Source organism: Lemur catta, chromosome 17, assembly GCF_020740605.2.
Source record: "Lemur catta isolate mLemCat1 chromosome 17, mLemCat1.pri, whole genome shotgun sequence".
In the NCBI taxonomy this organism is placed as follows: domain Eukaryota; kingdom Metazoa; phylum Chordata; class Mammalia; order Primates; family Lemuridae; genus Lemur; species Lemur catta.
In genome coordinates this window covers 10,905,823-10,932,239 of record NC_059144.1, presented here as the reverse complement: position 1 = coordinate 10,932,239, position 26,417 = coordinate 10,905,823, and the positions used below count along the sequence as shown (strand labels likewise).

Genomic DNA, 26,417 nt, shown 5'->3' with positions numbered 1-26,417 from the left:
GCTTTTTGAATACTGCACTTTGACACACTTTTGGACTTTTTTTTTATTTTTTGTTTTGAGACAGAGTCTCACTCTGTTGCCCAGGCTAGAGTGCTGTGGCGTCAGCCTTACTCACAGCAACCTCAAACTCCTGGGCTCAAGCGATCCTTCTGCCTCAGCCTCCCCAGTAGCTGGGACTATAGGCATGCACCACCATGTCTGGCTAATTTTTTCTATATATATTTTTAGTTGTCCATATAATTTCTTTCTATTTTTAGTAGAGACGGGGTCTCGCTCTTGCTCAGGCTGGTCTCGAACTCCTGAGCTCAAACAATCCGCCCGCCTCGGCCTCCCAGAGTGCTAGGATTGATTACAGGTGTGAGCCACCGCGCCCGCCCACTTTTGGACTTCTGTCTCCTTGTTTTGGCAGGGACGATGCTAAGAGGTTAGTAATAAAAGCACTGAGGCTGTGTTTTCTTGGGTCAGGTCCTTGTTAGTCCTCGGAGGAGGCCACAGGCCCAAACTCCTCACTGCTTTGCTGTTATCTGTGGGTAGAATAAAATGAAATGCCAGAATAAAATACCTCATTTGTTTTCAGCTTGTGTTTTTTGCAAATGAAATTCTGTAATGATGGCCTGAACAGATGTGAAAGAGGCATTTAGAACCAATTCCCAGTTGTTTTTGCTTCCTATTTGGATCGGGGAAAGCAAAATGGGCAAGGGAGGTGGAGGAAGGGCAATAGGAGGTCCCCAGGAAGGGAAAATTCAACCAAAGGGAAAATTCAGGGACTGTCTGGGCTAAATGTCCAGAATCTGGCAGGCAGAGAGCTGTGATTAATCTCTTTCGCAAGCTGCAGAAGGACGGATTTCCGTCCTCGCTCACAGGGTTGAACTTGGTGATGCCTACACAACAGATGACTATTGCTACTCCCCTGGGCGAAGAAATTGTCCCCACCTCTGGTGCCCCATGGGCTGAGTCACCTGCTCCTCCACTTCCTGGCTGTGTTTGCTTCTGGCTTCGAACCTAGCCGCTACCCAGCTGGGTCCCAATTATCATCTCAAAATTAACAGCCTAAATGTCCTCCCAGGGGGACCTGTCCTCACACTTATTATGAAAAATTGCTGTTACATAAACCACTCTCTTTCTTGTCCTATTTTCTGCCCTCTTTTGCTAAATGCATTGCCTTTCTTGGTTGAGCTTTTTTTTTTTTTTTTTCCCTCCCGTAGCCTCAAAGGAAAAGTGGATCTTGCAAGAAAGACAACGACTCATGGGGCTTTAGACGCAAAAGCATAGAATCTGTCCCCAAGTCATAACGGAAAGGAGACAGGCCTGTTCTGTTTGTCAGCACAACTCAGGAATTACCAATATTAACAAGACACCTGATGTGAGTCCCCATCTAAAGGAGCGACTTCGAGTAAAAAACCCCTTGAGTCAGATCTTTGCCTTTCGGTTGAATTCTTCATAGTTCCTTCTTTGCCCCCGTCAAAGTGAAGGTGTACTGAAACTAAAATGGGACACTTTTGCCCCCGGAACGACACTAATCCATTCCCGATTTCAAATGTGTTGCCCTCTCTAACTTGTGCCTGCCCACGTTCGGCAAGTCTGGTGATTTACACTGATCCTGGTGACAATATGGAGTGACCCCTTGGAAAACGCTTCTGTGCAAACAGCTGCTTGTCTTCTGAAGAGCAGAGCAGAGAGCTACCGGCAGGGCTTCTCACGTTTAAATATTCACACAAGTCATCTGAGGATTTTGTTAAAATGCAGGTTCTGATTCAGGAGGTTTGGGATGGGGCCCAAGATTCTGCATTTCCTACAAGTTCCCAAGAGCTGAGGCTGCTGGGGACCACTTTGGGAACCGCTGCTCTAAGGTGTCCCTTCTGTTTCAGGGCAGTGGATCTTACTACCTTCCTCAAGGGTAGAAGCCGCATCTTCTCTACGATTGTGGAAGAAACTCTATGATCTTTGCTGCTCAGTACTCTCGACCTCTGTGGTCCCCAACTCCCAGGCCACGGACTGGTACCAGTCCATGGCCTGTTAGGGCCCTTGCTGCAGACTCCCCCCGATTCTGTCCATGGAAACACTGTCTTCCATGAAACTTAGGAAGTGGGGGTGCACAGCAGGAGGTGAGCACTGGGCAAGCGGAGTTTCATCTGTATTTACAGCTGTTCCCCATCACTGGCATCACAGCCTGAGCTCCGCCTCTCCCCACCCCTCCATGAAACTGGTCCCTGGTGCCAAAAAGGTGGGTAGAGTCTGTCTGATCTGCCTGACATTGTAGCCACTAATCACAGGTGGCTCTTTCAATGTAAATTTAATTAAGGCTAAACAAGATTAAAACTTTATTCCTCAGTTGCGTAAGCTACATTTTAAGTATTGAACAGCCAAATGTGCCTAACAGCTACCATGTTGAACAGCACAGATATAGAACTTTTCCATCAGTGCAGAAGGTTCTATCAGATAATGATGTTCTCAAAAATCGTTTCTCTTTCTCTCATCAAAGCTGTTGGTTTGAGGTCTAACCGCACTGAGTAGCAACGACCTGCAGGACACAGAGCATTCCTTTGGGATCTGCACAATAAAATATCCTAAATGGTATAATTTTACTTCCTTAAGCCAGTGGTTCTGATCTATGGATACATGTTAGAAACACCTGGAGCATTACATAAAATCCAAAGTCCCGGGGTGGGTCAGGTAATCAGACAATCCAAATTGGGAAACGCATGCCAGCTGGTTCCCACCTGGGACCGAGGTGGGGAGTCCCTGCTGTGGGCCTGAACTCAGTGCCGGGACCTGCAATGACACACGGCGAGGAGAGCCAGGAGATGCTTTCTGGGCTCCCCAAACACGTGGCTCTCCACGGAACTCTGTGAACACCCAGAGGAAGGCTGTTTGATGTCGTCTCCTCACGGCTTTTTCAGTGCCTCAGTTTTTAGATGAAGTCTCTGGGAAACAAGACTGAAGCTTTAAAAATAAGTATTATTTTAAAATTCAAATAGGGACGAAGTACCTGAGACATCTGCACTGTGGCGTTCGCAGGCAAGGAGAGACGTTTGGTGCCACTGAAGGGAAACTGGGATGGCTTTTGACATTCCTTTGCTCCAAGGATCCCTACGTTGAAACCGCCTCATTCATGGAAGTCAAGAAGGGAAAGTAAGACATTTTTGTGTCACCACGCTTCTTACAGCCATCGGTATCCCCATTAATGCCACATCACTGGGAAACAGAGAGTGCCTGGGTCAGGCAGGCCCACGAAACAGTTATAGTAAAGCAATTTTATCTTCAGTTGGATTTCTTTCTCCAAGTGATGACTGCCTGCATGCGAGGAATGCTTTAGGGTTGCTCATGAGATTTTAAATTCTCTGTCAAATGCACAACGTAAGAAAACATATTTTATAAAGATTTAAGAGCAAAGTTCCCCAGTTTCTACCTTATGCTCACATGACTACGTTCAGAAAAGTGGGCAGGAGTGTAGAAAGAACTATGTACAAGCAGCACTGATTATACAAACAGAACCCTTGAAAAATCCACCTCTGATCAGCTCCAGGCCAGCAAAAGGGAGACGTAAAGTTGGACTGTCTGCGACACGTGAAAAGGGGCCAGGTGGGAACAATAAGGACAGTGACAGGTGTGAAACGAGTGAGAAATAAGAGGGACCCAGAAACGTGGGATCTCATTGCTCCCCCCTCACTGACTGACACACGCGGAGGGACACAGTCACCTGCGGCGGGCGGGGCAGAGCTTAGGCCACTTCTCCTGAAGGGCTGTCCTGGCCTAGAACTCAGGTATAAAAATGGAGAAACTCTCTGTAGCCAGTCAACCATGTGAAAATAACCAAAGGAAGATAACTGCTTTCCAAAATAAATAATAAAACAAAGGTGAACATTTGGAATTGTGTCAGGTTCCCTTTGAGGGGAACACAAATACCTCTGTTACCATGTTCGTCCGAGGCACATTAGTACCAACACCTCTCATTAATTGATCTGCTAATTTATAACAGTCTTGCCTTATGTACAACAGATGAATGAATTTCTTGGCGTGGATCCCTTTTGTTTTTTCAAACTTCTTGCTTTTCCTCCTAGAAAATGTCATTAGTAACATTTAGGGGGCAGATTAGATTCTGCCTAGAAGTATAAAGAGGCTGCCCCTGTCACAGAGAGATAGGCAGAAATTCTTGCATTCAATCGTAGAGACAAGAGTAGGTCCCATGGCAACAGTGCTGTGTAGGAGCATGTGTCTTGACTGGTGATACCACCCCCAAGAAGAGAGTCACGCGGTGGCTTCTTAGAGCATCTGTAACACACCCCCTTGCCTTTCGGCTGACCACTCTATACTGTCACAGGCCGAGAGTACTATGTTCTACTTTGGGACAGGAGGACTTCACCCTTCCTCCTTGCCTGCCCTGCCCTGGGTCATGCTTACCAATATTGAAACCCACTTCCTGACTCAGAGCAAAACTTTTAGTGGAATTCATAAAAATGTGGCTTTCACCATGTCACTCTGAAGCCCAGTGTATCCTTGGAGTTCTTGTGGATAAACCAAGAGTCCACGCCTAAGTTAAGGTCTGGCCCTAGGCACAAGCCATGCCTATCTCTGCTTCTCACCATTTGCAATCATTTTCCTGGGACCTATGGCCACTGCCAGTCCATGGAGGTTTCTGAGCCCCAGGCAGGAGATTCATGGCTGCGTATGTTCTGCTCTTGTTTCTTAAACATGATGGGGCATGTGTGATTATCTGAAGCACTTAGTGGCCCACACTGTTGAATGCCTTTTATTTCTTTTCTGTGTCATGACACCTTTGCTAGTTCAAAATCACACATTTAGATTAGAAGGTTAGCTATATGTGGTTGTAATGTGCAACTATGGGATCATGTGCAAAAAATTTTTTCCTATATTTGCTGTTAATTTTTCTTGTGGTTTATAACTAAATCCTTTTCACCTTGAATGGAACTGTGGTCACTGCTCCTATCTCTGCCGAGTGAATACCCCACCCAGAATCTTGGCTTTCTTTCATCTTCATCTTAAACCATTTACTTTGATCTGGTTTCGTTTTATTTCAATAATTGTTTTTAGCTGGGAAAAGACAGCCTACAGGATGATAGAAAATGTAGATTATAAAGAATTGAACATGTTTCTTTTCCTACTTTCAGCCATTCGTAGATCTCATTGCAAGTAGAAAGAAAACAGCATTTTGAAAGAATGAAATAGTAACCTTGTGTGTGTGTGTGTGTGTGTGTCTGTGTGTGTCTGTGTGCATTTGTTTTCCATAAGCTATAAATCAATGATATTGGTAGGGGCTGGTGTAGGAAAAAGTGTGGCTTTATGGGCAAAGGACATTTATACCAGCAGTTCTCAAAGTGGGTTCCAGACCCAGCAGCAGTAATGTGTGGAAATTGGTGAGAAATGCAAATTCTTAGATCTATCCCTGGATCTACTGAGTCAGAAACTTGAGGGCAGGGTCCAGAAATCTGTATTTTAGTAAGTCTGCAGGTAATTCTGATGGAAACGTGAATTTAGACACTAAGATGAATAAATGCAAGTAAATATTTTTTAATATATGAAGTCAAATAGAATATTTAAGCAACTAGAGGGAACAATTCTACCTGCTATGACAATACATTTTTAGATGTGCTGGAAACCTGTAACCAGTAGACAAAATAAATTCTCCTAAGAATAAAGCAGTAGGCATTTTCGTCCAAACTCATTGGTGGTTAGAGCAACGATGACCAAAGAGTACAGATTTAGTACTTAGCATTTGAAAAATGAATCATCCTTGGTCAATCATGGGAGAGGGAGGAAACGCCTGAGTTAGCATCTCAAAAAGAAAGATATGAAACTGAGTGGAGTACATTCTTTTCTTGCAAGAATTCAAAAATACCAGTTTTATACTGAAAGCACCTTCACACACAAGTGCATCTCTTTTTAGCAATGACCTGTGAGCATGGCTCAGAAGTACCCAAAAAGCAACTGCAAAGATTCTTTTTTTTTTTTTTTTTTTGAGACAGGGTCTCACTCTGTCACCAAGGCTGGAGTACAGTGGGATGATCATAGCTCTCACTATTACCTTGAACTCCTGAGCTCAAGCGATCCTCCTGCCTCAGCCTCCCAAGCAGCTGGGACTACAAGCACACATCACCATGCCCACATAATTTTTATTTTTCTATAGAGATGGGGTCTTGCTATATTGCCCAAGCTGGTCTTGAACTCCTGGTCTCAAGCAATCCTCCTGCCTTATCCTCCCAAAGCGCTGGGATTATAGCCATGAACCACTGCACCCACCCATAACTACAAGGATTCTGAAATTGCTCATCACATTTCATTCCAAGTTTTATGTGTAATTTTCTGGAATCAGTTCCCAGATTGATTGTCCCAACAAACCAGAAGATGCCACATCCCCAAATTCAGCTTTGGATAAATAGGGTGAGTTGGAAGTTATGTAAAGAAGAAATATAATTTATGTATATATGCATATGTTTATGTAAATTAATTCAAGTAGAAAACTCCTTAAATGGCACACTATATATGCCAGAACTATAATCTTAAATCTTCCCTTTCCTCTTACCTGCTGCAAAAACAAAGACCAAAAGCAAAATGAATATTAAGTATGACTACTCACTCATGCTTAAATTTCTGTAACTTGGCAAGAATGTTTGCTACATTGAGGTTTAGCAAAAACTTCTTAAATTAATGGGACTACTGGGTATACTTTATTAAGAAAATAAATGCCTTAAGCGCAACAGTAAGCCATCTGAAACATTTTTATGGAGTTTTATTACTCTGCCCTGTGCTCTGAAACTAAGCATAAAGTTCAACATGAAATCATTTCTGAGGCATGGCATAATCTATCTCGTGTACTTTGCTAATCTGCTCTCCGCTCCATGGCCTTGGCTCCTGACTTTTTCAGCATCTCAAAAGTGCTCACATCTCTGGATGATGATGCAATGAACACATAGCTTTGTATTTAACAGAAATAAGTTTGCTGAATCCACCCCATTCCTACAGTTATATAATAAGAGACAGTTGGATATTTGGAAGAATTTCAAAGATTCACTGGCTCGTTTTCATACAGAGTTTTGGTACCAGATAGATGGTGGGGTGTGTGTGTGTGTGTGTGTGTGTGTGTGTGTGTGTATTAGCAGCCATTGCAGAAAATATCAAAATAAACAAAATTCATTATTTAGTATAAGACTATGCAAAATCCAACATAGAAATGTCCCATCTATTTCAAAATAGTTGATGGAAATGAGTCAGAATAATTGGATAATTATTCTATTAATGGGATAGTTATCTTATTTTGAAAAGGTGAAAATAAATAAGTCTTGAAAAACACCTTCACCATCACAAATTTCCCACTTCTAATTTTTCCCAACAATTTGAATATTTTCAAGAACAGTTAGGTAAAGTTCGAAGGCTACATATGGTTACATTTACTGCAAGTTGGATGTTATTGCTATTTTTATATACCACAATTGAAAACTGTCTGGACTTCATAATATTATCACCTCCAGTCTTTTTTTAACATTTAGATTTTTCTTTGAAGCCCGAGTGCTTTCAATGAGTTCAAATTTGCTGTTTGAGGTATACAGAGTCTCAGATCCCTAGATTGTAAATTTAGGACTGTAAGCTGTAAGTGTCTGCAGCAAAAGACCTACAAAAACACAACAGCCTTCACCTGCCCATCCTCCACCCCAGGTGTCTTTTATGGAGGTAAATATAAAACATGTACCTATGAAAGTGCTCTATTCCTCAAAAGGCAGGCCCAGTGCTTTCCTTCGGAAGGAGGCAGAAGCTACCTTTCCAGTGTGCCTGGGAAAGTCCCCTTGTCGTGGCCTCTGTGTATCTGAGGCCATCTGAATGCATATGCTGACAGTAGCCTCAAGCCCGGGCCAGCGTGGGAACAGCCTCTCCAGAAGAAGAGGACTTTCTCCAAATGCCTCCTGGGAGGCCACTAGGATGTGCTTGGCAGGAAGTACGGGAGCCCCAGTGTCCGTCTGCCTTTGGCCAAGGCCAGGGGGTATGTCCCACTTGTGCATGAGACGGCCGCCTGGGGAGTTCAGCCATCTCAGGAAGTTGCTGTGGGAGTTTCTGTAGCAACACTGTTGGGTTTGGAGACACTGAAAAAAAGTTATTTCCTCAAACCCATCCCAGCCCCCGTCTAGTCCCAGAGCAGTAGAAGCAGCGAAGACAGCGAGATCAGCAATTCTACAGCATTGGACAGCCAGCTCATTTCAAACCAAGTTCTCAATCAGCGATTCAAGACGCCATCGTGCATGGCTGAGATCTGGAGAGAAATATGCTAAATTGTCATTTCAGGGAGAAAACTCTCACACTTCCTGGGTAGGCAATCATTATGCATGGAAACATGGAAACTCTGCCTCATCCTAGATTTTCACTTTGAAAATGGAGTCATAGTTTTAAAGATTTCATAGAAAATGTGTTGCTGTTTCTCTAAAACCTTCTGACCACATGTCTTTGCTTAAGACTAAAACTAACTACGACTAGTCTAACAGAATATTTATGAAAGTATCTGATGCTTTCTAAGCACCAATCCGTGGGATGAAAATATCCTGCTCTGTGTCCAGGTATATTTGTAAAATGCACAAATATAGTAGTAAAACATTTTAAGATGTAAACACTCAAAACAAAGGTAAGCACCTCGTATTTGATCCCGCCCTGGGAATATATATTTTTAAATATTTAAATAAATTGGTGCTGTGAATGAGTAGCTATTTTTCTTCTGATTCCTATAAATAGATTGTGTTGCATTTCAGGTAGGAACCAGATCTAATTTTAGATCTGGATGGTTATTTCTTGAGAGTCACAAAAGATCAGAACATCAGAACATGGCTTATTACAACTATGTCTTACTGTCTCTTTTAAGGAATCGGTTCTGGGGGAATTATAATTTTTCCAATTAAAATCTACTAACATCAGACAAGATGGAGAACTTGACCACTGCACAATATTGCCATCAGCACTGTGATGCTCTTTGTCTCGTGTCCATCTGAAAGAAGGAATTCCTAACATGATTCTGTCACGTGTCTTCCAGGACAGGTGGAATTCTAGAATTCTAAGACAGGATGACAAGCCCAAGTCCCTTTAAGATTTAGAGGGGACCCACTTCAGTCTTGCAATCTACCAGGCATATGCCAGCTTTCCATGCGAGTCAAAGCAGAAACAGTGCATGCACAGATACCTGGCCTTTTAGTCACTGTGAGCCTTTCATCTTTCATGCATTCTCCTCCGTGTAAAATGAACAACATTCCAGGGGAGAAAGTAATGCAACCTGCTCGAGGAAGGATACAGAACAGAGAAGTTTATTTTACACTATCCGTCCAAGAAAACAATTGCCATAAACCAGTGCAAAATGTGCAACAGAATCAATAAGTGTGTCTTAGCTCTGAGAGCCCAAATTGGTGATATCCTCCCCTGTTCCTTAGCTGGGCAGGTGCCTCATCCGCTAATGCTGGCCTTGGCTTGCACCACAGACAGAGACATTCAGCCAATTTGTAGCAGGTTATTTTTACAATTCATACCAGAATGTGTACAAGGGATGGGGAAAACCATACCGAATGAATGATAAGTGATCAGTGCTTAAAGTAAATACAAGGGACAGCACGGGCAAGAATCCACAGTTTCAATAAATACAAGTGTAACAAGCATAGGTGTGTCTCAACTCGGTGGAATTAGTCTGCATAATAATTCAGCATCATACAAAATCTAGCAGGGCTGTCGAGCAGTGATTGGCAAAAACGTTCACAATAACTTATGCCCTTGAGCGAGTCTGCATTGAACATTCTGTGGTTTCAAAGGTGTCAGTTCTGTTTTCTCCTTCCCTGGCCATCCCTCCGGAAGGGGAGGGATGCAGCTGGGACGACTTGACCGCGGCGTCCAGTAAGGAAGGCCGTTTGCCCAAGAGCCAGCTGTCAGGGTCCAGTGTACGCGATACCAAGTGGCAAATTGGGACTTAATTGACGACATCTGTGCAAAGTGCGCTTCTCTCCATTTTCCAAGAAACCAGTGTCTGTAACTCCTGCATGAAGAGCAGTGGTGGCCTCTGGGTCACTCCCTGTCACCCCAAATGCCAAGCAACAAGAGCACATCTCAGGGACTCACAGGCTGGGGAAGCTTCTGTCATTGACTGCCTGGCGCCTCACAGGTGGATAGTTTAACTGGGGCCCCTTTGTCAAAGGCCTCAGGCAGGCGAGAACTATTGCTTGAAAAACTAGAAAGAACCTAGTGAGAAAGAGATGGTCATAATGGACATGAGGGAAGCTGTCTTCTTCCTCCAAAAACTTGCGCTCCTCTAAGTGACGCCCACAGGACTTTAGTGAGGCATCCTAGGGTGTAAAATGACATGGATTTGTTCCCGGTGGCCTTGCCCCATGGTTCCTCTAATAAGCACTAAATCCATGCAGACTCCAAGGTGCCTGGGATTCAATCCCAGAGGACACAGCAGGTGCAACCTTTGGATCCTTGACTAATCCAGAGCCCAGTGAAAGAAGATGCAAGAAGAGCTCTTGATCTCTGGAAGAAAAGGAGTAAATGGGGAAACCCTTCGAAATAAAACAATCCCCAAAGCCAGTAACCTAGAAATCACCTCCAAACAAAACAGAATCCCAAACGCTCCCTGGGATCAGTGGACCTTCTCCTCTTTATACGTCTTCAACAGTCTCAGGTCATAAATTAGGTTAGTCTTCCATCAAATAACTTAAAAAAGGAGGAGGGATTGTAGTTAAGTTTTGCCTGGCTTGGGCCAGTTAGCAGCCAGTTTTTCTAGACTCTCAGTCACTGTTCAGAAATGGAGCTTGGGAATTCAGGTGGATGTTGGGCGTCTTCACATGGAGGAGGGGTGCGTAGGCAGGATCCACGGAGGCTGGGAAAGAGAGGGACAGGGCGGGGGTACCTGGGCCACCAGGACAGGAGCGGAGGCCTGTGGACAGCACGGGAGAGGCGAACGCCGTGGCCCGGGGGCCCACGTGACTCGGGTGTGGCCGGGTCTCGTATTGCACAGAAAAGAAGGAACCGAGCCCCCGCGGGTGGCTGCTCAGTGGTCCCCGCACATGGGCAAGTTCACGAAGGTGAACACGTTGAACTCGGTCATGATGGAGAAGCACAGGAACACGCCGTACAGGAAGAGGCAGCCGTACCCCAGCTTCTTGTCCAGCTGCCACTTGTTTAGGTGGACGCCGAACACCTGCAAGGCACAGAAGGGGTTCAGAGGGCACTGGGAAGAGATGGCCACAGCTGGGGGACCTTGGGGGACCCAAGGGAAGGGCTGCAGATGGTGGGCTGCAGGCAGGGTGCCGATGCTCTCTGAGCATGCAAAATCCACCTCTCAGATTGTGGAAGGTAAGAACATCAAGATCAAGATGAGAGGAAATAACTTGAAAAACATGACAAGACTGGTAAGTACAGTCATAGCAGCCACTCCTTGTCCCTTGGGCTCCAACCCCACATCCCTGGGGGCCCTTCCTCACCTTGCCCTATGCAGACCCCAGCTGTCCCCTGTGGGAGGCCATCCCCACCCCTGCAGCCCTCTCAGGAACTGGGGACTGTGCCTGGATGTCAGCAAGCTGTCCCCCCAGCCCCTCAGGGATTCTCCAAATCATTTTCCTTCTCTCCTTCATAAAACACTGAGCTTGGAATCTCAGGTCTTCGGGCTGTCCCTGTCTATGCCATGTGGCTGCAGCCAACTGTGCAACCCTGGTCTCCACCCACCCTAGGAGCTTCTGCCCCAGAGAGGGGCTTCCTAACACCTTGTTTCCTCAAATGCTGGTCCTCCACCCTGCCTCGGCCATAGGAGCTACCCAAATTTAAATTTAGATGAAATAAAATTAAAAATTCAATTGAAATCCCACTATTTCAAGTGCTCAACAGCCACACACATGTAGCCAGTGGCTACTGTCTAGCGCAGGGACAGGCCGTCTCATTGTGGGAAGTTCTACTGGGCAGCACTGTGACCTAAATCCTGCTATCACAAGTAAAAGAAAGAGCTGTGTTATCTCAGCATAAACATCCCACTTTCTGGCTTGAATCTCTCTTCCCAGCCTACTCCATTGGGGTCCCCACAACCCCACAATCCCCCGAGCTCTATAGTTCATTGACACCATTGCCGTTTCCCTGGGTTTCACCCACTCTTCCCTTCCCCACTCCCCTTACCCTGCCTCAGTTTCTTCCATAATTGCTAGAATCGCTCCCAGGCACTGCCCCGATTCCCTGGCCTCTCCCCTGCTCTGTTGTCCCTGCTTGGCTAAGCCATAGCCCTTCAGTTCAACTCAAGTCTCCACCTGGTCCATGCTCCATCTATGCAGCTGACCATTGGGGCCACGCTGTTGGGTCTCACTTTAAATTTGAGAACGCTGTTATCTCTCTTATCTTAAAATGACTACACCTTTTCTTAATTTCCATTTCCCTCCTTCTTTATGGCCAGATAACTTGAAAGAGTCATGACCACCAGCTAGCTGTCTCCAATCTCTCCCCTTCCATTCTCTGTTAGCTCCTGCTCAGCTTCACAGAACCACCCTCATGGCACCATGACTTTGCATTTCTAACCCCAGTGGCCAACGCTCAGGGCTCATCTCACCAGTCACAGCCCACAGCTCCCTCCACCTGGGGACCTCTTCTCCACTCTGCTTCCGGATGCCACACTCTCCTAGTTTTCCTCCTACGTCTCCAGCCGCTCATTTTCTGTGTCTGTAGGTGTTTCATCTTTACCATTGGAGTCCACCAAGATCCAGATCTTGGGCCTCTTCTCTTTTTCTCCTACACTCACTCCCTGGATGATCTTATCCAATTGTGGGGCTTTAAGTACCATTTCCATGCTGGTGTCTCCAGCTTGGACATTTCTCCTGAACTCAGAATTATATTTCCAATGGCTTTCTTGACCTTTTTTCTTGGATGTCAAATAGGCATTACAGACTTAAGGTGTTTGAAATTGCTTTTCCTTTACTTCTCTTTAGCCTTTCAACAACCACATTTCGATAGCCCAGCCAGTGGTTAGCCTGGTCTCCTGTAGATTGTGTGACTATAGCGCTGCCCAAGGAGAAGCACAGAGGCTATGGGTGTGCACTCAGGTGTCAGCCGTCTTGTCTTGCTCCTCCCTTTAACAAAAGTGAGTCACTTAACTTCTCTAGGCCTCAGGTGCTCATCTGTGTAATGGGGCTGACATTAGCAACTACTTCATGGGGGTGCAATAAGCTCCAAATGGGAAAATATGTGCAAAGCTTTAAGCACAGGGTATGACTGTTACAAGTATCATAACTTCAAGTCACACCAGAACTGAAGAACCTCCTAAACCATGGAAGAAAGAATTATGTAGATTTTCACTTTTGTGGAAGGCAGTATTTGCTTTGGTAAAATCTTGACATTTGTTTCACATCCTGACCCTGTAAATTGCTTCTCTTGCTTCCTGCTTGCCTTTCTGAACTCCCATTTTCTCTGGCATATGTATGTTGAGGACATGCCAGGTGAAACTCAATGAATATTTCCTTGAAAAATTAAGGAAGACACATACTGTGTCTCAGTGCTCATGAATGTGAAAATTCAACAGCATATTTGTATTACGGTGGATGCTTCGTGTGAGTCAGTCGTGCACTGGTGTGAATTTGTTCCCACCAGACATGTCAGTTGAGTTGGGAATATTAAATTACACAAATGGGCATAATGGCTTAGAGAGTGGAAAGGCGTAAAAGTGCACTCTCAATAAAATACATTTTTAGTCCCTGAGTATTAGTCAAATCCAAGGATTTACAGAGACATTTAGTAACTTGGAATAATCAATTAATTGGAATCTACCTTCCCATGACTAATCTTGCAGGTGAGGTGGGAATCTCCTCTTTGCTTTTGATAAAACAGTTTTACTGGACATGCGACAGGGTCATGCTTCTGAAAGGAGGGCCGGCTTCCTTCAGAAAGGAGAAGACTTTCTAGTGGGTTGTTAGGACGCATTTCTAGAAGAAGTAGCCAGGAGATGGGACGTCTGCAGGTGGATTGTCCCCATTCACTAGGAGGCCAGGCCCACCTGGTCTCCAAAGAACCCACGAGGAGGGAAGGACGGGCAAACTCAAGAATGGGGAGAGAGCTGCAGACCTACCGTGACAAAGACGGAGGCCAGGAGCAAGCCCACGGAGTAGATCAGCCCCCTGCTGTTCAGCCGAATCTGTAAGGAAGGAAAAGAGTGAATTAGGCTTCTGCAAAGGCATCTGCTTAGCGCAGGGCACTCCAGCAACTCCGGGTGGCAGTCAATCCAAATCTCCCCTCTAGGATGAAAAAGCAGAGACAGCTTTGGCAGCCATGCCCTGCAGCTTGCGCCTGCGATGTGTGCCTTCCTAGAAACCCAGGTTTGTCTTTGTTTTGTCTACTCTCAGCCCCCTCCTGCCCTGGCCTTCAACAGCGGTGCCCCAGTGGGACGGCCCCATGGCTGCCCCGACTCTCCAGCATATGCTGCGTGATTCTTGCTGCTCACAACACTTCCCTGCCGATGTGTTTCCTCACCTCCAGGGAGCTTTTGCTTTCTCAAACTCACACTGCTTTTAGGATGAATTTCATGGCATGGGGGATGGAAACATACAAATGAACATTTTATTCCTCTTGCATCAAAATGTCTGTGTCCTTCCCCAGCCTGATGGAAAGAGGTGGATGAGGGTTGCTATAGCGTGCATCTAAAGAGAAGTTAAAATTCCCTCTCTGATGTGGTAAAAGGATTTTGGGGAGTTTGTTTTTCACAGTACAATAGGGGGGATTATCAGGAAAACTGATGAGAGAGAGAGAGAGAGAGAATTTTTGGAATTTTTGGAATTCCTGGAGAAGAGCATTGTCTGGTAGAACTTTCTGTGATAATGGAAACGTTCCCATCTGTGCTATCCAGTACAGTAGCCACTAGACACACGTGGCTATTGAGTGCTTGAAATATGGCTCATGTAGCTGAGGAATAAAATTTTAATCTTGCTTATCTTTAATGAAATTTGCATTTAAAGAGCCACACATGATTAGTGGCTACAGTGTCTGGCAGTACAGGTAGACAGTACTGAGGGGCCAACAAAGGTCACAGAGTTTCTTCCACAGTGTAGAGAAGATGCCACTTGTGCATTTGAGGCAGGTCGTGAGGCCGGATGCCCTGAAATAGAAGGGACGCCTTAGAGCAGCGGTTCTCCAAGGGTGGCCCTGGGCCAGCCACAGCAGCAGTGGGGGCAGCAGCACTTGAGCACTTGTTAGAATCTCAGGTCCCACCCAGACCCCTTGATCAGAAGCTCTGGATTAGGCCTATCGAGTTATGCTTTAATTCCAGGTGATTCTGAGGCACAGGACAGAACCACTGATTTAGAGAAAGTAAGTACAGAGCCTAAATCCACCTCTTCTGATCTCCAAGGTTCTGAGGATGGGACTTTGACATTCATTTTTCACAGGTTCTCTTGGACACTCTTGCGGGCATCTAGATGTGAGGACTACAGCCCCCAACTGATGTACGCTGTTTTGCAAGGAGTGAAAAGCTCACCGGTGATCATGGAAAGGGAAGGTGAGGCTGGCTGATTTGTGCATTGTTTTCATTAGATTACTAAGTGGCGATTATTAGTAGGAGTGGCCTTGGGCCCTTCTGACAAGGTTCAAGGTACGTCTTGTCATTTCACCAGTTCACCACCAGGGTATGTGTTGGGGAGACATGGAGGTGTCTCCTCAGGTGGGTGTGTCAAGTTCATCTTTTGGTGACAGGACACCATATGCCCTACTCAGCCAACCCTTCCCGTGAAGATCCAGTTATATCTCACTAAGCAACGTTCTGTCACAGAGGGAGTGAACTGGACTCTTTCTCTTGTGACTCATAGTCCCTGAGAGTCAACCATCTGCTGGTCCCAGCTGGGAAACGGTTCTCAACCACCAAATGCCTTCCTAAGAATAAAGAAGGACTCATGTCATATTTCCATGACACTAAAGCAGTGGGTTGACCTGGTTAATTCAGTGCAGAAAGATGGTGTACCCTCCCCACCTCAGTCCAACTGATAGCTGAGCTTCATGCACACCCTCAACTTGGCTGTGGACAGATGTTCCTCTTTCATCAGCTGGCTGGTACAGGAAGGCCAGTGCTCGGAAGTGCGTCACAAATGTGTTGTACAGAAAGAAATGTTCTCCCCCAAATATTCCGTCCATACTGACTCTGTGATGAGCCCATGTGCCCTGCCCAGCATCACAGGGGACAGTGGGCTCCTCAGTGCACGATGGCCCTGAGCAGAATGAGCAAGAGCCTCTGGGGCTGTCCTTGGTCGTTCCGTCCTTGGGTCGACCCCGAAACCATGAAGGAACACTCAGAAATCCTTTTGAACTCCTCATGTTCGGCACTGCACACGCAGATTCTTCTACAAACAGGGGTGACGCATGCCCAGCCCAGCCTGCCCTTTGAGTTCTGGGGTCGACTCCTTGCCAGCAGCAAGAATGGAGGAGAGTGATTTCTTGCTCTTAAGAAGTCAAGAGCCAGTGAGAGCAAAGCTCCAAGCAGGAAAATTCTCTTTGGTCAGGCATTTTCAAGATGAATCGTATTAAACCAAAGCGTTTGAACTTGACTCTTCCTATGTTCACATAAAATCTCGAAGAACAGTGCTGCTGGAAATCTTAATCTGGGCCCAGAGACGAAAGACGACTCACTCTTTCTCTGGGTCTCTGAGTATTTTAACTTTCTCACCTTTCTCTCTGCAGCCTTCCTTTGGTCCTGAACTGCTACGCGCACCCAGGGGTGTTTTCACTGCTAGAGACCAGGGCTCTCAAAGCCTGTATTTACTGCTTGCTATCTGACCCTCACACCTGCACACGGACCTGACAGTCAGGAGCTGGGGCTCCTTCAGTGGCCTTCTGGTCTAGCGCGAACATCTCCCAGCCACTGGAGACTCTGGGTGGTTTGGCACAGGGGTCCTAAAACTGTGACCCACAGGCCGAATCTGGCCCCTTGCCTGTTTTTTTGTAAATATAATTTTACCAGAACTCAGCTCATTCACATACATATCATCTATGGCTATTTTCACACAACAACAGCCACGTTGAATTGTTTTGATGGAGACTGTGTGGCTCACAAAGCTTAAAATATTTCCTCTCTGGACCTTTATAGAAAAAGTTTGCCATCCCCTGATGTAGGGCATGGGCTCCACACCCAGCTTCCTGGGTTTAGAGTCCCTGCTTGGTCACTTACTTGCTGTGTAGTCATGGACAAGTGACTTTAACTGCCCTGAGCCTTGCTTTTCTGATGTGTAAAATGGGGATAATACAACTCCTGTGTTACAGGTGCGTGGGCAGATTCCCTGAGCTAATCCACATGAAACTCTGGAACAGGGCTCTGTGTGCGATAAATTCTCAGTGGCTGGGGGCCATTATTCCCCACCCGCCGGGCAAGCTGCCTGGGCCCACCTCCCTGGCTGCCGCTTTTATAAACTCATCACCTGTAGCTCCTTGTTCAATACCTTCATAGATTACAGATGCCCTCTGCCTGGCACGGGGCTGGCACACACCACGTGGTTAATATGTAATTGATGAATGAAGAATGACTACCCCAAGGTCTCATTTTGAATGTGGTTTACAAGAAGACCAGTGTGTCTGTGAGGCAGCAGGGACTGGTCAGAGACAGGCTGGAGGCCGAGAGACCCTGGATGCCTCTTTCTGGATAATGTTCCAGAAGCAATGTGATCTCTGCCCATCGTCCTCTCTCTCCCTCACTTTTATGTGATTTTTTTAATGAGCAGGTATAGCTTTTTTTTTTTTTTTTACTTAACATGTTATATGAAAGTTTTGAAGCATTCAGAAAAGTTAAAATAATTACACCATCTTATTTTTTAATGAGCAGCAAAGACCAGTACGGTGCGCCCTGCCTGCATCTCATTAAGTAGAGGTCAGTTGTAGTTCATGGATCTTTTATTCTTAGATAAAATTTTTATGTGGTAAAATTCACAGATCAAAATTACACCGTTCAATGGATTCTGAGAAATGCATGCACCATGGAGCCCAAATTCCCATCCTGACGCAAAAGATTACTTCATCGTTCTAGAAAGTTCTCTCATGCCCTCCTGGGAGTCTTGCCCAGGCGCAGTCACTGCTCTAAGCTTCTCCACCACAGGTGGTTTAGCCTGTCCTAGAACTTTACAGAAATGAAATCCTACAGTGTGCAGTCTTCTATGTGAGCATTCTTTTACTCGCATCATTTTTAAAGATTCCTTCATAGTTTTCATTGCATCAATAGCTCATTTATTTCCATAACAGTATAAATATACCATAGTGTGTTTAATTATCCTCCTGTTGACGGACAGCTGGGCTGCTTCCATTTGGGGGCTATTAATGTATATTGCTTTTATAAGTCAAAATCAAAATGAAAAGAGGCCTACAGTGGCTCTTCCTCTGCAGTAGGGTGGTTGCTAATGAGCAGAGCGAGAGACTCTGCTAAAGACCTCATGTCACTGTCTCGTATCCTGATGTCCCCTCTCTGCAGTCTGGCGCTCGGAGCCCTCTCCAAACTGGAGCAATTTGCCTTTTCCACCTTAGCACACTCCTGTCCCTCTTTTGAGACCGTCAGTCCAGCCAGGTGGGGTTCTCACCTCCTTCCCACCTTTACTCTGCTTTACTCCTGCCCCGAGTCCATTTGTCTATTCCAAGTTCATTATTGCCCAGCGGGTACTGATCTTGTTCTGCCTGTGCCCGGGGCACATTCTTACCTCCCTAGCCAGTCCAAATGCTCTGAGGGCAGAGCCTGGGTCTTGAGTTTTTTCTCACTCCACCATCTACTTCCCCATCTACTTCCCCCCAGCCCCCTGCTTCACACACTGTATGTTTAGATGAGCACCTGTTGGTGATGCGTGTGCATTTGCTTGTGCAGATGCATGTGCGTGTTGGGAGGCAGGCTGGGTAGCAAAGGGCAAGAGTGGAGAGTCAGTGGGGAGACAAACCATAGTGAGGGTTGGATTGAAGCTGGTCCTTGCAAGTAATAAAGTAAGAGGGCACTAATTTCCTTTTTAAATTGAGGCATCATTTGCATAGAGTAAAATGCACAGATCTTAAGCGTACTCGCTATCGGATGAGTTTTGACAAATGCATATACTTACGCAACCTGCACCTCAACAAATGTATAAAACATTTCCATCATCCCAGTAACTTTCTGTGAGGGCAGCAGAACTACTGTACTGGGGCTTGCTAAGCCAGACAACGGCACCAAACCCTTCTCATTTCTGGATGCAAAAGCCTTTGAGCTCCAACCCTGCACAGTGTTGAGCTGAATGGTTTCCTCCCTCCCTGCCTCACAGACGCAAGGAGCACTAAGTGCAAATGCATAAAATCTTCATGGCAATGCTGATCTGAGAGCATGTGAGGCACATCTCAGATCGTTCAGTCCTGACATTTAATGCTGTTTTTATTTCTTGCTTTCAGAAATATGCATTTTTATTCTCCAATTCTCTCTTGGCGGTTGTTGTAGAGGAAACAGAAGGTTGGCTACTTCCAAAGTCAACAGGAACTTGGCCCACAATGCATGTATGTTTTTTAGTACAGACGCACACACACAGGGACCCACTCATACCAAGTTTTATGCATACATGCTGTTCGTAAAACAGTTCCCTGAATCCTACCGCAGCTGGAGATATAACACCCTCACCCTAAAAGATTCTGATTTTCCTCATGCTAAGTTTAAAATCTCTCTGTGGTTTGAGGTCAGCTCTACCCAACCAACAAATTCTTTCAGGAAAAATAAGAAGCCCCTGGATTTTTGCTAATTTATTTATAACCTGGAACACATGTTTCATGTCATTTTGCATTTTCTTATTTGGGTAGTTTTAACACTTGTTTGGGTATAGTTTCCAAATGGATGTTCCTACCCTTGGCTTTGCATTATATAATATCATTGGATGGGAATCTCTTTCCTTGAGCAATTAAATGAGGTAAGAAAGTGAACAAGCCCACAGAAAAGAAGCAGATTAATGACAGCTGGCACCCCTAAGTGCTTTCTCTTCCAAAGCCCTCCCACAAACACAATTGTGCGTTTAGTTCCAGCAGCAACTCCATGAGATAAGTAGGGTAGGTTTTGTTCTCCCCATTTGAAGATGAGAAAACTGAGGCGAAGAGGAGTTAAAGCACATAGTCAAGGCCATGAAGCCAGTGAAGAGTCAAGTCTGCACTTTCACTTGGACTTTGGACTCTTCACTGTACCCCGCCAGGAATGGGAGGAAAGCCAGGGTCTCTCTCTTCACCTGCTAGGAGCCCTCAACAGTGCATCTGGGCTTTCCCTGCCTATCATTTTCCTAAGAGTTCTGAATGACTTGTAAGAACCACAATTGCCACCGTAGCAGATGCCATTGGTACCCCATCCGTGTCCCCCCACCTTCCCGATATTACCATTTTGGTGGGTGCCAGCTGCCTCCCAACTGCCAACACTTGCAGCTGTGCCCGAGGGCTTTCTCTTGAACCATGGAAGTGCCAAGCAGTGAACAACCCTAGAAGCTGCTCTTCCCAGTGACTCTGAGCATTGGGTGTCCAAACACCCCAGCTACCTTCTCCTCAGACTGAGTCATTCTGCGATGGGGGCTGGGCACCACTTCCCAGAGCTCCTCTGTGGGATTCTGCTTTAGTTGCCACGGTGGTCACAGGCTTGCTAACACACCTGCTGCTCAAAAACCAGTTCTCTGAGTCCCATCTCTCTTCCCTTCTCTCATACCAGAGTTCCTTGCTCCTCCTGAATAAACCCCCTGCCCTGAATCCTTGTCTCAGGATTGAATAGTTTCTGGGGGACCTAAACTATAATAAGCAGGGAGACTGAGTCAGCTTCCCAGGTAAGCCTGTACCTGGGATTAACTGTAAGGACACTTCCTTCCCCAACATCACCTAATTTTACAAACATAGAATCTGAAATCCAATGGTCCAGACTTAAGGGGATTGGGTGGTGTTACTGCAGCTCCCAGAAAATCTGTTAGAACAACCTCAAGAAGACTCACTCATTAAGATGTCACCAAAGTATCCCCAAGTTACCTGTGCAAGTCCTGCGGGAATAGTTTATAGACTGGCCCTGGCAATGGCATTCTGACATTCTGCTGATTTCTGTGGTGTAAACACTTCCACCATGGCTGATTTCAAACCACCAATGTGATGTCACTGGAGGTGGAGCTAGGAAGAGCTGCCGGTGATTGCTTCTCTCAAGCCTGTACCAGCTGCCTCTAGCACCCACGGTCCCTGGGGCCCCAAGCCCAGTGGTTCTAGAAGACGGAGCAGTGTCCTGGTGTTGGGGACCCGATTTGGGCATGGTTGCTAGAAAAGGTTAGAAAGAACGATGTGGAAGATATCAAGAACTGATGGGCTCATTGATTCATTCCACAGAAGCTCTCTTCTGGGTACTGGGGTGCACAAGTTGAATAAGATACTGTTCTTGCCCTCAGTTGGAAAGTTAATGGGGAGATACACACGTCAGAGATTGTACCCCCATGTTATCACTGAGGTACTCAATTTGCCTGGGGGTAGGATTCTTGGAGGAGGTGATGGTTGCCTGACAGAACTGGCCCTAGAAGAAGGACCTTGGACAAGGTCAGATACACTCAGCTGCTCCATCCTCTTTGAAACATGGCTCCATGGCCCTACTTTCTTCTGATTCTCCCCCTGCCTGGCTGACCCTTCCTCAGTCTCTTTCACTGAATTTTTTTTCCTACCCAACATCAGGATATGGTCAGGGCTCTCTTCTCTTCTCCATCTACACTGACCATATTAATGCCATTGACTCCGAATTCACACCTGCAGCCAAGACCTTGCCTCGGAACTTCAGACCCATTTATTCCACTACCTACTTGACATCTCCAACCAGATGACCCTCAAACACATCAACCTTAGTCTGCCTTGAAATTTCATCTTAACTGTGTTCCCCATCCCCATCTTTGTCACCACAATACACTTAGTTGCTCAAGCAAAGAGCCAGAAGTTACCTTTAGTTTTTCTTTCTCTCATGCCCTCATGCATCCATCAGAAAGTCTTATAAATTCTTCCTTTAAAAAGAATCTTTTTGTTATCAGCGCCCCGACTTGTTTCCTACTCCTCTCTTGCCTTCTAATGCATTTCCAAATAGCATCAAATACAATCTTACAATTTAAAGTGAATCATGCCATTATCCTGCTAAAATCCTCAATGGCAGTTATAATAAAACCCAAACTTTCTGCAGCGGCTGACAAAATCCTGGATGACCAGGCCCTGTTTCTCCTGACTCACTCCATCATGAACAGCTACTCAGGGGCTAATGTTAAATCAATTACCCAGTACTGTTCCTTCTTTTTCTTCAGTCTCCTGCTTAGCCTCCCATTGTTCTCCAGCTTTACAGCTACCACTGAGGCAGAGTGGATTGCTGGTCTCACGTCCTGTCATCTGCGGAGGGTTCTATGTTCACACACTTTCCATAGCCTCATGGTGAGCAGATATGTTTTCCTGACTCCTGACTTTGGGGTTGGCTGTGTGATATGCTTTGAGCAATAGGATATTAGTGGACCTGTCATGTTTGTGTAGTTGGGCATGTTCTCTTGTACTCTTGCTTTTCATCATGAGAAGAATGTGTCCCAGGAAGCCACTGGTCCAGAGAGGATGAGAGGCACACAGGGCAGCCCTGTCTGAAGCTTGCAGCCAAGCCCAGATCAGCTACATACTCATCAGCCTGCGGAGGCACAAGTGAGAACTATACGCTGATGGATGTACGCTACTGAGTTTGGAGGCCTTTTTTTACTCAGCATGATGGTAGCAACAGCTAACTGATACAGCTACCCTAATCCAAGTCACCCTATTTTCTCTTTCCTGCAAATGCCTCATAGCTGGTCTTGCTTCCAACAGTTTTGTTGGGCTCCAACCCTTTCTCCATGGAGTTGTCAGAATCTTGTTCCTAAATGCACATGACCGCACCTCTTTCTCTCGCATACCCTTCATTCTTGCCATTACCATGCCCTTTACCACGTGGCCTCTCCCTGTCTCATTCCTGCCACTCAGCCCTTCACTCACCATGCCCAGCCCCTTCCAACCTCCCCACAGCTGCAGGAACAGCCCTTTGGTCCTTCAGTGCAACAAGCTTCCCATATCTTGGTCTTGTACACATAGATAATCTTAGACTCTCAGAATACGTGTCAGTTCCTCAGCAGCATTCCAGGTTCCCCAAGCCCTGGCACACACTACCACAACCCCTGCACAAGCAGCCCTTAGGACAGCAGGTGTCACACTTCTTTTGGGATTGCTGTCTAGTTGTCTCCTTCCAGTAGGTCCAGGAGCACAGGACTCTGCCTGTTTTGCTTACTGCAGCATCTCCAGTGGTCACCAGCTTAGCACACAGTAGGTATTCAATTAATGCTTGGTCAAAGAAAGAATAAACTGGGCAGAAGGTGCGGGCTGAGGATATTTCTGGTCAGCTCTTTTTTTAATCTCTGTGGACTCTGGAGTCAGGGCGGCTCTTGCTTGGAAAGAGACAGACACAGGCGAGCTTCCTCCCTCTGTTGCATCTCAGATTTATTTTGCATTTCCAAGCCCGAGCTCAGAAATACGAGTTTTGTCTTGGCTTCCTGGAGTCTGCCTTGTGTCTTTTTTATTTCTGTTAAAGCTTGTGGAACAGACATTCATCACCATAATAGGACAAGAAGTGCTCATTTTCCAAACTTTGACTTTTGGAAATATTTCTTACTTTGGGCACTTAGGTAGCTAGTTGGCTTCTGAGCTCACCACAAAGAGCTAAGAAATGTCAAAATCTATAAAACTGCATTCATTCCTCGCTGTCAAATGCTTGAACCTAATGCCATGCACACAACAGCTGTCTGGATGGTAATTATCAGATAATTATGACTTGGAAATCCCATCTAGATGAGATGGAAAAATTGCTTCGGAATTGTTGGCAGGTCTCTTGTGGGGTTGGAAGAGGCCATTAAAATTACACAGGCTGCTCAGTTCTGATGTCAGAGATGCAGGAAGATGTCACGGGGTTACCTCTACACTAAATGGAAGGAGGACCCTGAGTGTCCTCTCAGAAATGAAGCCTCTCCTCGTGGAGATGAGGGCAGATCAAAGTGCTCCCAGCAAATAAGGGCCAAGTTTGCTTTTCCGTGAACCTGGGACTATTTTTCCAAATAATGTCTGCATTTTAGCATGAAGCTACACAATGATGCACCCAGTGAGGCTGGGCATGAGAGATTGGCCACCTGATGTTGCCTGAAGCAAGCCAGGGAGGGCCCAGGAACCGAATGAGGATCTGGAACTGCTCCCCCAGCCCTCTGACAGAAACCCGCTGCAGAAATGCCACTCACCATGGCCCCGGGCAGTGAGGATGGCAGCCCCCACAATGTCTGTGGGACGTTTACAATAGGAAACCGGGGGTCAGGAGTTCTCTCTCCTTCTAGTTCCTTCTCTCTTCACATAAAGTTGAAGAGGCCACCTGAGCCTTAATAAGCAGAACTTGTCCCATCTTTTAGCAAAGATTCAAACCCAGGAATGGATCCAATCCCAAATTCTGCCATGCCCAGTGGCAACCCAGAGCCATGCAAGGGGGGCCACCATGGCATCATTTCCCTTTGGCAACAGTCGTCAGTGCTTTGAGGAGAGAAAAAAATCTCATTATCTCCTCTCTGCGTCTTTCTGGCTGTGTGATTTAGCCTCTGGGTCTTGGTTTCCTGATCTGCAGAATAGGGGTTAGAACTACACTGCACTTAGCATGAAATCTGAGCCCCCTGTCCAGCCCAGGCAGCCGGGCGTGACCCCTGCCCACCTTGCCGTGTGGCCTGCCTTCTTCTCTGGGACACAGCCTGCCTTGGTGCCTTTGCACTTACAGTCCCTTCCTCTTAGGATTCTCCCCCGCCCTCCACCACACACCCAGCTCTTCCTACACCTGGCTCTTTCTTGTCAATCATGACTCAGCATGAGTGACACCTGGACCCCACTCTCCAGAACATCACCCTGTCTCCCCATCTTCATAAGGCCTTTGTTCTCTGAAACTAGTGCACGCATGTCTCTCCCCACCCAATGGACTCTCTAAGAGGGAGAGTCTACCCTACCCTGTTTACTTCCATAAACCCAGTGCCTCGCCAAGTTCCTGGCACATAGTAGGTGCGTGATAAGCATTGGTTGAAGGAATAGTCCTTTCCTTATTTAGCAGTTGGAAGGCTTAGATGAGACCATGTGTACACAGTGTGCCCACAGAACCTGGAACACAGTGGGTGCTCAGTGACTGTCGGCTCTTGTTACTGCTGTTTTGTTTGCCTCCTGCTCTCTTCCTGGGTCAGCCTCCTCTTTCATTCTGCTTGGCTCACATGTCTTCCTCCCCAGGTGAGGTGATGCTGAAAAGGAAGTTAGGATCTACCCATCCATCCATCCATCCATCCATCCAACCAACAAATATTTGTTGAGCACACTCCAAGTGCCAGGCACTGTGCTCGGCACAGAGGAAACAATAAATGTCTAAGACCAGCACAGTTCCTGCCCTCAGGGAGCTCACCTTTCTAGGGGGAGACTCAGATGACGAGACAAAGGTGAGCACTTTGATGGGAGCTGCTGAAAAACAACACAGTGACACCGGACCCACGCTCAGGACATCACAGTTTGGCATCTAAGCTAACACCTGAAGGATGATCTCTGTGAGTCTGGTTCCTGGGGGCCATTTTCTGAAACTCCTGGCTTTCCGCCAAACCAAAAAGCTCATTTGGGTCAAATACTGTGTCACTATTTTGGTCTAACACTACTGGTCAAAGAGGCATAGTCTGTACAAGCAAAGGTTTCTGGAAAATTAAAGTTTACCTCTCTATAGGCTAGCTCCCTCACTATTTTGATGAAAATACTTGATTCTGAAATATAAACTTGATGCTCATCCTGGAGGCTATGAGATATAACTTAACTTTTTCTTGATGACTCAGGGTCAACACCAGGAATATAAATTATTTAACTGGCAAAGCTTTCAGGAGCTATTGATGGACAAAGGCATTGCTTACTGCTACAATTGAGGAAATAAAATTTATTCTCTATTTAGACAAGTAAAACATCCCACTATGCGCAAGATGCAACTGATGCAGTTTGGGTGGCAGACATGATGTGGATGAGGCCTTCAACTCAGACTCCAGCAGCAGAGAGATGACATGTGGTAAATAACATCAAACAAAGTTCGAAGGCAGATGGGCCAACAGGGATGTGGCCAAGAGATTATATGCAGCGTGAGGCTGTATTTGGGAAGCACTAGAAGGATTAGAGGATTTAGGCATGTGGGTAGCCCTTGGGGTTCTTCTGTTCATGGGGAGTCCTCCCTCATTGAAAGTCCTCTTGAGCAATGAGAGCATCTATCTGAGTAAAATAAGTAAAATGCAGCATTTTAAAGCATGCCACTAGGATGTGGCTCTGGCTTTATGACCCCCACTCCCTTGATTCAGTTCACCTGGTTGACTTACCCCTGTTTCTTGCCCGTTTACATTTTAGGCCTGACTCAGGATGAAGAC

General features: G+C 46.1%; 1 protein-coding gene across 2 annotated transcripts in view; it reads right to left on the bottom strand.

The window, feature by feature from the left end:
- Nucleotides 1-9,280: 9,280 nt before the first annotated feature.
- Nucleotides 9,281-26,417, bottom strand: part of SLC24A3 (solute carrier family 24 member 3) — a 457,347-nt gene continuing 440,210 nt past the window's right edge. Inside the window, exons 16-17 of one of the 2 annotated variants that reach the window (XM_045528345.1) lie at nucleotides 14,075-14,140; nucleotides 9,281-11,176 (exon numbers count right to left, since the gene is read on the bottom strand). In XM_045528345.1, the coding sequence (XP_045384301.1) occupies nucleotides 11,027-11,176; nucleotides 14,075-14,140 (216 nt within the window). In that variant the 3' untranslated portion in view covers nucleotides 9,281-11,026. Of the gene's footprint in view, nucleotides 11,177-14,074; nucleotides 14,141-25,952; nucleotides 26,266-26,417 lie in introns of those variants that run through there. The other variant, XM_045528346.1, reaches the window with a different exon arrangement.